This window comes from Mirounga leonina, unplaced genomic scaffold, assembly GCF_011800145.1.
Source record: "Mirounga leonina isolate KUSES-001 unplaced genomic scaffold, KU_Mleo_1.0 Mir_228, whole genome shotgun sequence".
NCBI classification, from domain to species: domain Eukaryota; kingdom Metazoa; phylum Chordata; class Mammalia; order Carnivora; family Phocidae; genus Mirounga; species Mirounga leonina.
In genome coordinates this window covers 119,683-132,546 of record NW_023270619.1, presented here as the reverse complement: position 1 = coordinate 132,546, position 12,864 = coordinate 119,683, and the positions used below count along the sequence as shown (strand labels likewise).

General features: G+C 40.8%; 1 protein-coding gene across 3 annotated transcripts in view; it reads left to right on the top strand.

Moving 5' to 3' along the window:
• PIEZO2 (piezo type mechanosensitive ion channel component 2) overlaps window positions 1-12,864 on the top strand; it is a 510,005-nt gene that overhangs the window by 386,513 nt on the left and 110,628 nt on the right. For all 3 annotated transcript variants that reach the window (XM_035029291.1, XM_035029293.1, XM_035029292.1), the window contains exons 12-15: window positions 2,408-2,556; window positions 6,556-6,786; window positions 10,538-10,661; window positions 11,782-12,065. In XM_035029291.1, coding sequence (XP_034885182.1) covers window positions 2,408-2,556; window positions 6,556-6,786; window positions 10,538-10,661; window positions 11,782-12,065 — 788 coding nt within the window. The remainder of the gene's footprint in view (window positions 1-2,407; window positions 2,557-6,555; window positions 6,787-10,537; window positions 10,662-11,781; window positions 12,066-12,864) is intronic.

Below are 12,864 nucleotides of genomic sequence, written 5' to 3'. Positions count from 1 at the left end.
GGGCCCAAGAACCAGCATTTGCGACTTTTAAAGCTTGAGACACTCAGGTCATGCCAGGTATCTTTTCTTTATATGTGACCTAACAGAAAGAGAAATGAACAGAATTTGGCTGCTGAGAGGGCAAACACACACACTCACATCATAACTTGAAATTTCAAAGGTAAAACAAAAGCTGGAAAGTTATTTTTTAAATTTGAATGCATTTAATATATGCAGACAGCGTTACAACCAGAGAAGCAGCACCAGGAACTGTAAAATCCATCAGACTGCTTTTTCCTGTCTCTGATCCGTGGACTTCCCCTTATAGACCCCAGTCCCAGCATTGGAGGGGTGGAGGGCAGCGGGCTTCTGCACAAGGAAATACCACCACCTCACTTGGAGGCTCACTTCTGGAGTCTGTGCAAGGTGCTGTGCATGCTCACTGGTGTTTCAGTGGTTTATGTATCCTCTTCATGGTGCGGAGCAACTCCCTGATGCGACCTGCTTACATGTAGCCCATTGAATTTGAATAGGAGGACAGAACGGACGTTTCATTACTTCATCTTTGAAATCTTGAGGAGAAATCCTTCCTTCACCACTATGCCAGTACTGTCCCATTGCTGGTCCTCTTCTCCTCAGCCCTCCACAGTTTCTCTTCCTTTTGACGTGATATTTCCATCCTTAGTATGACTTTTCTGCCTCAGCATGACCTAAAAGGAAACCATGGGCTGCCGAGCTCACACTGGTTGAGCTTGGTTGGTTTTCTGCACCTTCACTATATCCGTACTGCAGATACTGTTTGTATTAGTTATCTATTACTGAAAAACGGATTACTCCCAAACCTAGTGGCTTAAGACATTTACTGTCACAGTTTCCGTGGGTCAGGAATCAGGTGTGACTAGGATGGGCTTCTCTGGTTCAAGGTCTCCAGTAAGGTGGTATATAAGCTGCTGGCTCAGGCTGTGGTCTCATCTGAAGCCTCGCCTGAGGAGAATCTGCTTTCACACCCACCCACGTAGTTATTGACCGGCCTCAAGCTCTTGCTGACTGCTCGCCAGAGACACCAGTTCCTTGCCATCTGGACCTCTTTTTAGGGCAGTTTACACCGTGGCAGCTGGCTTCTCTCAGAATGAGCAAGAAAATGAGAGAAAGTGGCCAAGGTGGAAGCCACCATCTTTTTAAACTGAATCTTGGAAGTCATATTCCATCCCTCCTATTTGTTAGCAGCTCATCAGAGGTCCAACCCACACTCAAGGAGCGAGGACTACCCAAAGGCATGAACATCAGGAGGTAGGGTCATTGGGAACCATCTTACAGGCTACCTTCCACATTCTCTTAAATTGAGATGTTCTTTCTGGGATTTCTGAGGTAAGGATTCCATTACACTGACCAGGAAGCACTTAGTGAATCTGTTTGAATTCTGAGGGCTTTGTTAGTTGGAAATAATCTCTGAAGTCTTAAATAAAGGTCTCTGCTAGAGAAAGGGGAACCCTCCTACACTGTTGGTGGGAATGCAAGCTGGTGCAGCCACTCTGGAAAACAGTATGGAGGTTCCTCAAAAAGTTGAAAATAGAGCTACCATATGACCCAGCAATTGCACTCTGGGTATTAGAAGATATAAATGTAGGGATCTGAAGGTGCGTGCACCCAGATGTTTATAGCAGCAATGTCCACAACAGCCAAACTATGGAAAGAGCCAAGATGTCCATCGACAGATGAACGGATAAAGAAGATGTGGTATATATATACAATGGAATATTATGCAGCTATCAAAAGGAATGAAATCTTGCCATTTGCAACGACATGGATGGAACTGGAGGGTATTATGCTGAGCGAAATAAGTCAATCAGAGAAAGACATGTATCATATGCTCTCACTGATATGAAGAATTCTTAATCTCAGGAAACACACTGAGGGTTGCTGGAGTGGTGGGGGGTGGGAGGGATGGGGTGACTGGGTGATAGACACTGGCGAGGGTATGTGCTATGGTGAGCGCTGTGAATTTTGTAAGATTGTTGAATCACAGACCTGTACCTCTGAAACAAATAATACATTAGATGTTAAAGAAAGAAGAAGATAGTAGGAAGGGTAAAATGAAGGGGGGAAATCGGAGGGGGAGATGAAACATGAGAGACGATGGACTCTGAGAAACAAACTGAGGGTTCTAGAGGGGAGGGGGGTGGGGGGATGGGTTATCCTGGTGATGGGTATTAAAGAGGGCACGTTCTGCATGGAGCACTGGGTGTTATACGCAAACAATGAATCATGGAACACTACATCAAAAAATAATGATGTAATGTATGGTGATTAGCATAATAAAATTTTTTTTAAAGTCTCTGCTAAAACTATATATGTGCTACAGCACTGGGGACATTTACCCAGAATTTACATATTAGCATAAAGCTATATAAATTATTTCTCTATCTAGAAAAGAAAGAGGAAGAAGAGAATGAGAAGGAAGAATTTGAGGAGGAAAGGAGCCATGAGGAGAAACAAAGTGTTAAAGTTCACGCCATGGTCTCTGTGTTTCAGTTTATTATGAAACAAAGTTACATCTGTGCCCTCATTGCCATGATGGTATGTATGAGAGGGGACAGTCAGTGTGCTCGACAAATGCCCCACCATCCTCTCGTGGCTGGCACAAATATCTAATCTTCCCAATGTCTTGGTGGGGAATGGTTGGTTATGTTTATTCTTCCTCTGATCTGCCTACTACAGATTTCAAAATCATGTTCTGTTCTATTTAACCTACTTTTAAATATTAGTACATCTCTCTCAAATTAGCCTGTCAAATGAAACTGTTCCCTTTTTTGCCGGTTTAAAAGAATCTATTGGGGTTGTGCCTGGGTGGCTCAGCCGGTTAAGCATCCAACTCTTGATTTCAGCACAGGTCATGATCTCAAGGTTGTGAGATCCAGCCCTGCATTGGGCTCTGTGCTGGGCATGGAGCCTGCTTAAGATTCTCTCTCTCCTTCTGCCCTCCCTCTGCTCTCTCCCTCCCTAAAATAATAATAATAATAATAATAAATTTAACAAAATAAAAGATCTATTGGGTAGTTTCTCTGTGTGGTATTGAAGGTGCCCAAGATTAACATAGACTGTTTTTATTTCCTTTAGACATTGAAAGTTACATTCACATTTTACCCCAAATTTGAGTGAGACTTTACTCCATCTTAGCTGCAATAAATTGTTACCAGGATGAACATCAAGCAACTAAATAGAGTTCCCAAGAGCTTTTCCAATTGTGAGCGCTCAGTTGATGTATGTTCATACTCACTTGATACATCTTGCATCTCTGGCATCATAGCTTCAAAAAAATAGTCCTTTGGCCTAGAGATAGAAGACAAAAGAAAGTCTAATTTGTAACCTTCTTAGAAACAAACTTGCATGGGAAATCTGATTTATTTTTGAGAAGCCTAACACTTACCTAACACAAAACTCTTCCATATTGGGTGGCTCAGTTGGTTGAGTGTCTGCCTTTGGCTCAGGTCATGATCCTGGGGTCCTGGGATCGAGCCCCGCATTGGGCTCCCTGCTCCGTGGGGAGCCTGCTTCTCCCACTCCTCTGCTGTTTCCCTCCATTGTGCTCTCTGGCTCTCTCTCTGTCAAATAAATAAATGAAATCTTTTTAAAAATCACAAAACTCTTCATATTTTGTGGTCAGTGGTGAGATCCCATGACAACTTTGACGATAAAAAATGAAAATATTCTATACCTCTAGGGGGAAAATACCTAAACACAGTTTCTCCAGGCACTCCCTCAAAATGTCTTCCAAATGCACCTGTATGTTCAGTCAACATCAGCTTCTAGTAAGGACCACTACACATCTGAGAGAGGGCTGGCAAAGAGAAACCTCCTTGAAATTAAAGATGGCTCATTTAGTGTTGCAAACTCTATTCTTTAAATAATATTAATTCTGTGCTCTTGGTACTTTTTGACATTTTTGATATATCAACCTCTAATTTAAACTGTAACAAAATTCTAATTTTAAGATACCGAATATAAATGCAATTTACAATTCTGATTCTGAACTCAAAAGAGTATATATACACCTTTCTTCTCTCTTTCTAAAAATAAGGCAGTTAAGTTTGGTCTTTTTTTTTAAGATTTTATTTATTTATTTGAGAGAGAGAGAGAGCACGTGTGCACACAAGAAAGGGAGAAGGGAGGGCAAAGGGAGAGGGAGAAGCAGACTCCCCACTGAGCAGGGAGCCCAATGCAGGGGGACCCTGAGATCATGACCTGAGCTGAAGACAGATGCTTAACCGACTGAGCCACCCAGGCGCCCCTAGTTTGGTCTTTTTTTTTTTTTTTTGTAAAGAAAGAGAGCTTTAAAAAAAACACATTTTGCTACTTAGTAGAAAAAATCTATTGTAAAAACAACATAACAGAGCAGATCCTTCATTAAAGACGTGCCCCTGGGGCGCCTGGGTGGCTCAGTTGGTTAAGCGACTGCCTTAGGCTCAGGTCATGATCCTGGAGTCCCGGGATCAAGTCCCGCATCGGGCTCCCTGCTCGGCAGGGAGTCTGCTTCTCCCTCTGACCCTCCTCCCTCTCATGCTCTCTGTCTCTCATTCTCTCTCTCTCAAATAAATAAATAAAAAATCTTAAAAAATATATATTAAAAAAAAAAAAAAGACGTGCCCTTGTCTGGTGCCATTTTCATTGTTTTAACGGAGCCATAATATTAATGTTTTTTAATGTGCCTGCCTTCCGTGGAAGCACCCCCTACAGCAGAGTTTTAATCACAGACAGAAAGGGCAGTCCTGAGGAGCCAAGTCTGTTAGAATGATACATGTATTTATTCAAAACTACAAAGTACGAATTTACTACACTATCAGACAATCTGGAAACTGAACATAATGCAGAAGTATCCCAACTACCATGACTGAAAGGCATATATGACTTAGATATTAAAAAGGAAAGAGGTTTAAAAAATCGTCATAACTTGCTTTTCTTCCTCCATCATCCTCACCTTCCCAAGAACAGTGTGTGGGGGGGGAACAATCTGCTGGAATTATAATATCTCTGAAGATTATTCTCCTGAGTCACACACAAAAATGGCAATCACATCTGCATTTCATACCGAGATAAATGCATTAAATACACTATTTAATGCAAATGCAGAAGCATTTAATGTTACCTAACTTCCGATAAACAATATTTCCAAGAAAGCATATTTTCATGAAAATAATTCAGCCTTGCTAGTGGTTATCAGTCACTAATTTTAATAAAAGCAATTTTATTTTCATGTTTATCATATATTTATCATATAAAAATATGTTTATGTTTATCGTATGTTTCATCCAAAAATTTTAAATAATTCACCACTTAGAAAGCTAGCTGTCCTTTGGGACAAATTTGCAAACTGTTGAGAGGAAACATTTGTTTGTTCCATGCTGACTTCATTTATCTTAATACTTACCTATTTTCCAGAAGCAAAAGAGACTTGTAAAACATTTTGGACTTTCCAACTAACTCTTGGTAATTCATGATATTCAGGAATACAATTGATTTCAATTAGCCTCAAACATATCTAGAAAATGCTTTTAAACATCTTTTTACAAAGATTTAGTATCAGAGATCATGGTAAGAAAAGATGGATTTCTGGAAGTTAATAATAGTCTTGAGCCTGATTTATGTATTGTCCTGGGAGCTGCCCTTTGAGATACATTTCTGATTCTTTGCAAATTTCACGTGAATGAAAGAAGATGTATCATTTGTCCAGTGAGTCTGATGGCTCTTTAGTCCTACCCCTTACAGGACAGAAGCTGAGGCTGGCCTTTAAATGAACTTGGTTTTATTGTTTGGAGTGTGCAGAAGCCAAAGACACACCTTCCTTGTGTAAACTTTCTCATTTCTATTGTGTACATCTTCTTAGATAATCCCAGAGTGATCTCTAAGCCCCAACTTGTGTACTTACTCTAGTGATACCCACAGCTTCCATTTCGGAGCCCAGCTATGGCCACATTTACCTGGCACTCTTTTTTTTTTTTAAGATTTTATTTATTTTTGACAGAGAGAGAGAGTATACAAGCAGGGGAAGCACCAGGCAGAGAGGGAGAAGCAGGCTCCCTACTGAACAGGGACCCCGATGCAGGGCTTGATCCCAGGACTCTGGGATCATGACCTGAGCCCAAGGCAGACGCTTAACGGTCTGAGCCACCCAGGCACCCCTACCTGGCACTCTGAAATGACGTAAATCACTCCCAAGCTACTTTGGAAAAAGAAGGGATAAAGCACTTACAGTTGCTTTTAATACTGTAAAGTAGGGTGAAGATGAAGACCTTTATACCTAAAGGGAAAAAAGATTAGAAAGAAGACACTCATGCCCTTGGCTCCATTCCGTGCGGGAAGTTAAAAAACAATGTTCTTCTCAGCAAGATCAGTCTTTCTCTTCAGTTCATTCCTATGCCCCAGGTTGGGATGTCTCTCTGTGATTTCACCACTCTCTCTTCTCCCTAGATTGAATATTATTGACTTTTTCCTTTTAGAGAACTTCTAAGTAAGCAGAGCGGGCGAACACTACGTTGTACTCATCACCGTTGTGTGTTGTCTCTTCCCTTTTTCCTCGAGGCTTGGAGCATCACGTATCACAGCTGGTTGACATTTGTGTTGTTGATTTGGTCATGCACCCTTTGGATGATTCGCAACAGAAGAAAATATGCCATGATCAGCTCTCCTTTCATGGTCGTCTATGGAAATCTGTTGCTGATATTACAGTATATATGGAGTTTTGAACTTCCCGAAATTAAAAAGGTCCCAGGATTCTTGGAAAAGAAAGAACCAGGAGAACTTGCCTCAAAGGTAAGTGAATAGGAAAACAAGAAAACAAAACATTGAAGCAAATCCACAATAATCATAATAAGCATATCCAAGCACAGACTTACTTACATGGGTTCAAAATATTCAGTGCTTTACAAAAATGAATAGATTAAAAACTCTAAGAAATAACTTATAATGCTTAGTGGTCTCTATAATTTAAACATGAATAAATATCACACCATGCTTTTAGATTTTATTTAAAATAACAAAGCTTTCCACTGAAAGGAAAAATATAGTCTGCTATATTTTAATGTCAATTACAGTATAGTAGAAATTAGAGAAACAGGAAAATACAGTTGTAAAATGTATCCAAATGTTAGAGGACTTTCTTTGATCTCAGTTTTCAAAACAGGCTGAATGTGTTGCTGTTACAGATAATCACTGATTATTAGTAAAAACATTTTTTCTTCAATTATGTCTTAAAAAACACTCTTAGCAGCAAAAATTAAGTATGACCCTCTTTTTTTTCCTTCTGCAGATTATATGATATGCCTTCAATTTGTAGCAACAAGGTTCATGATCTTTCAGTACTCATTATTTTCATGGTCCATTTTAATAGCTTTTATTTCAGAACATTATATGCCTCAACCTTTCTATTTTGTGGACAGCGTGGCAGACTCTAAACACACATGTCCATTGTGTTGATGACATTGTGTTAAGACCGTGAAAGCAGTCTCGTGTCCCTACTCCATAAGCCTTGAACACCTTTCTCCTCTAGGCAGAGAATCACTCTCTGAAAGGGACATGAATTTACATCACATGAAACCCACCTTTCCCGAGAGCAAGCACCTTTTTTTACAGGTTACCAGACACCCCGTATCCAAGGCAACCAGGCCTGAATGGGGTGCTAGTAGATACCAAGGATTGGTTCTCATCACAGACTTTTTGATGAAGGCTACTGGGGTAAAGGAGAAACTCCTAACAGGTGAATAGTAATGATAGACATTAGATCATAATCCCGTGTTCACAGACCATAGCAACTTCCTTCCTTTCTCTCTCAAACTCCACTCTAGCTGACAGTCCCACAGAATATTTTCACTGACAAGTCACTTTTGTCTCACACTCTTCCCTCTCCTTCTCTCCCCTTAAACACACATCCAAAACTGGGAAGTTAGTCTTTTCTTTATAAAAGAAATTCAAAACCTCACCTTTTGACTATGCAAATCCATTTCAACCTGGCTCGGAATATTGGTGAGCCATCTTAAATGTAGGCCAGCCAACTGGTTGAACTACCTCCTGTCTAATCTAAAATGAACAGCTCTGGGGCTCCTGGGTGGCTCAGTCGTTTAAGCGTCTGCCTTCGGGGGTCCTGGGATCAAGCCCCATGTCTGGCTCCCTGCTCAGTGGGGAATCTGCTTCTCCCTTTCCTTTCCCTCTATCCCTCCTCCTGCTCGTGTTCTCGCTCTCTCTCTCAAAATAAAATAAAATAAAATAAAATAAAATAGCTCTTGGGGTTGGGGGACATTTTTGGGGAAATAAATGTATTATTTGTTTTAAAAAAAGCAGTGTTACTCTGGAGAAAATAGGGTCTGCACTTATATTTTAGTGTACCTAGGAATTTAAAAAAAAAAATGCGAGGCCTTATCAAGGTTAACAACACAACCTAAGATTATAAAATATCATGGTGACATTTGTCAAAGTACATTATTAAATACACTGCAGAGTACTGAAGATGGAAAGTGAGAGAAAGAAAGAATATGTCCCGGGTCCTCAGAGGTCTGGCCAGTCTGGGGGAGCCAGACTCAGCTCCTCGGTAGCATCCTTCAGCTGCTAGAATGTGTTCCCCACTCCATCAAACTACATCAATCGCACCTTCCAAACTGGGCTTGTAAATCACCTCTTCCAGGAAAGGTGCCCCATCTGCCCCTGAGTATTCCTAAGCTCTTTAGACATGCACTAGAGAAACAGATTTCTTTCCCAAATTGCAGCTATAGTTCAATTTGTTGTGACTCCCAGAAGTTTAATGCCAAGTTTTCAGAAGTGGAGGCACTCTGGTTCTTCTTAGGCCCTAAACATGTTGTCCCAGACTGACTGGGACTGGTTTATCCTGAAGGCAAAGGAGAAGTGGATATTTATGGGTTGTCAAGTGGGCAGTTAGTCAAAGTAAAATTGACCGGTTCATTTGCCTACTTTTTTTCATGTCTTTGGCAAATATTTATTAAAATCCTACTATGAACCACAGTGAAATGCCACTTCACACTCACCAGGATGGCTAGAATCAAAAAGATAGACAGGGGGCACCTGAGTGGCTCAGTCGGTTAAGTGTCTGCCTTCGGTTCAGGTCATGATCTCAGGGTCCCGGGATCGAGCCCTGCGTCAGGCTCCCTGCTCAGTGGGGAGTCTGCTTCTCCCTCTCCCTGCTCCTTTTCTCCTGCTCACTCTCTCTCAAATAAATAAATAAAATCTTAAAAAAAAAAGTCAGATAATAATAAGTATTAATGAGGACATGGAGAAACTGGAACCCCATACACTGCTTGGGGGGCATGGAGAATTCTGCAGCCACTTCAGAAAATGGTCTGTCAGTTCCTCCAAAGGTTAAACATAGAACTGCCATTAGACCCAGCAATTCCACTCCTAGGTATTATACCCAAGAGAACTGAAAACCTATGTCCACACAAAGACCTGCGCGTGAGTGTTCATAGCAGTGTTATTCTTAATAACCTCAAAAAAATGTAACAACCTAAACGCCCATCAGCTGAGAAATGAAATGTTGTCTGTCCATACAATGGAATATTACCAAATAATAAGAAGAAGTGGGGGCCAGCACAGGCTTCAACAGGAACAAGCCTTGAAAACATTATGCCAAATAAAAGAAGCCACCGGCCAAAGAATGTTTAGTAAGTAATTCCACTTACATTAAATGCCCAGATTAGGCAGTCTGTAGAGACAGAAAGTAAATTAGTGGTTGGCCAGGGCTGAGGTGGGCAGGAACGGGGTGACTGTTCTGGGGCTTCTTGTGGGGTGATGAGAATATTCTACAGTTGATCGCAGAGTTGGTCGCACAACTCTGTGACTACTATAAGCCACTGAGTCGCACACTCCAAATGGGTAAATTGTATGGCATTGTAAATTGTATTGCCATGAAGCTAGTACGAAACAACCACTATGTGCCAGGCCCTATACCCCCTGAAGAAGGAGCTCCCCAAAAGCATCAGCTTTTCTTTTTTTTCCCTGGCTCTCCGCAAAACTTTAACATACAAGTATGGACACTTAGAACAATTCTTCCTTCAGCTTTGGGAGATGAATGGGATATTAAAGGGTTCTGTTTTCTGGGATGAAATGTTCTTTTTCCCATCTGTGGAATTCTTCATCCCAAGGAACATTGCAGAGTCAACGAGTGTTATGGAAGAAATATGTCTTCCTGTTGCAACTGGGCTTATGTCATAGTCGGGACAGGAAAGCAAGGACTAGCTCCTCCAGGGGGACCAGTTGCCAAAACTGACTTCGGCCTAGATGGAAGTAGTTTGGGCTGTCGGGACACCTTCCCTGGGCCCCCACACGCTGCCGAATGACCTCCTGGCCCTCAAACATGCTTGTTCGCGTCTTCAGCAAAGGGGATTTCAAAGCCAGTGATTTTCAGGTGAAATCCAGTGGCTACCCGACTCTGTCTCATACAGAGAGGCTTATTTATTGTGTTTCCACTGAAATGTGGAGAAAATATTATATATGTTGAATTGTATTTACACTTCAAATGGGTGACTTAATTCTTGTTCTGCTAATTCTCTACTTTCAGATACTTTTCACCATTACTTTTTGGCTCCTGCTGAGGCAGCACCTCACCGAGCAAAAAGCTCTTCAAGAAAAGGAAGCTCTTTTATCTGAGATCAAAATCGGAAGTCAGGAAAATGAAGAAAAAGGTAAATTGGTGTGACTAGAGAGTTTTGTGCTCAGCAGAATTAGAGAGAGAGGGCTCCCCACATACATCAGAAAGCCTCTATACTTCAGAGCAGATAAAAGCCGAGCATTAACCTGGAGTGATGCAAAACCAGGGCTCCAGTGGGGCCGAGTTAGTGCGCACATGGGAGCTCACAAGGAGCTTTCAGAAATGAGCTCTCATTCGATCCTCACAAAACTGATTCCCACTTAAGGGAAGAAGAACCAGGTTCAGAGAAGTTAAATGGTTTATCCAAGGTCACACTTTCAGAACCAGGAAACAATCAGAATTTGAAATTGATATAGTCATTTTAATTTGTGTTATTGTCATGGGCAAGGGACTCCTTGTTCATAGGGGATGCGTTCCAAGACCCCAGTGGATGCCTGACGCTGCAGATAGTACTGAACCCTAAAGATACTATGTCATTTCCTGTACCTCCAAGCCTATGATAAAGTTTAATTATAAATTAAGCACAGTAAACCATGAACAACTAATAATAAGATAGAAGAATTATAATAATACATGGTAATAAAAGTTATGTGAATGTGGTCTCACTCTCTCTCAAAATATCTTCTCGTGCTGTACTTGGCCTTCTAGTGATGCTATGAGATAAGAAAAGGCCCGGCGATGAGATGGGGTAAATGACATAGGCAGGTGACATGGCATTAGACTGTTATGGACCTTCTGACCATGTGTCAGGAGGAGGATCATCTGCTTCCAGACCGCTGTTGACCTCGGTAACTAAAATGGTGGAAAGCAAAACCACGGAATGGGGGGTGGTGGGGCACTGTACTTAACTTTTCTAGATCCTGCAGTACATAAAGCTGTCATTGGATCCTGGAAATGAAATCAGGTATTGTAAAAAGATGAGAATAAAATATTACCAGGTTCATATCTTTTAAACTGTATTTCACAAAGGTTATGCAACTTGATTATGATTCATTATAAATGCTGCCTTGTTTACTGGAACAGTCCGAAATCATTCAAATCACAGAGTAACACATAAAACATGCACTTCCATGCCCCCCACACAACACCCAGTTGGAGTGTGGCTCCAGGCAGGGGACCAGCTAAGTATAACAGCACAGTCTTCTATTTTGAAGATGATGAGCAAGATATACAAATGGAAGGAGAGGCTGAAGAGAAGGAGGAAGAGGAAGCCAAGGAAGAGAAGCAAGAGAGAAGGAAGGAAGAGGAAGAGGAAGTGGAGGAAGATGACGACCAGGACATCATGAAAGTGCTGGGCAATCTGGTGGTGGCCATGTTCATCAAGTATTGGATCTACGTCTGTGGAGGAATGTTCTTCTTCGTCAGCTTCGAGGGTAAAATTGTGATGTACAAAATCATCTACATGGTGCTCTTTCTGTTCTGTGTGGCCTTGTATCAGGTAGGTAAATCATTTTCCTGTTTTGTTTTGTTTGTTTTTGGCTTTGTTTTGTCTTAAATCCTAGTAGCCGTCCTGGGAATATATTGAGCTTCCTTTGACAGGATTCTAAATGACTGTCATCCCCTGAACAGATTATCTAAAGTGATCAATGCGATTCAAACATTATATATTAAGAAGGCCTAAAAGGGGAAATGACTATCTTCAGCTTATTCATTATTTTGAAATTTGGGGCTCTTAAAAAGTAAAAAAACAAAAAAGTTCATGAGTTTTTCAAAACTTCTTGATAAAAAAAAAAAAAACCTGTATAATCAAATTCATTTTTGAATAGTCAGTGAAGAACAGTGGCCGGATAATCTAAAATATGGGTTGATGCCCAGTTCACTTGTACTTCAGACTTTAGAATCAGGAAACTGTGTGTGCATGTATACATATATATATATATATGTGCATAATGCATCAACTGCTTTAGTATTTTATTCATTAGAATTTATAAAAGATTCTACTAAAATGAGTTAGCCTCTCCACCAATTCAGTCTTAACTTCTAGAAAAATTGTCGCTCAGGGGTAGAAACAAGTGCAACAGGACACTCTTCATGCAGGCAACCAACAGGACAAATAAAGCAACTACATTCATTCACCTGTAGAGATAAAAATATCTCAACCAAAATTGATGAAGTTTTGAAATACTTTTAAATAGTGGAATTTCAAAACGGAGGCAGTTTTCTCCCAACAATAACTACCATGGCGGCAACATCTTCCATATCATTCCTTGAACACCTCCTATAGACTAGCTTATAAA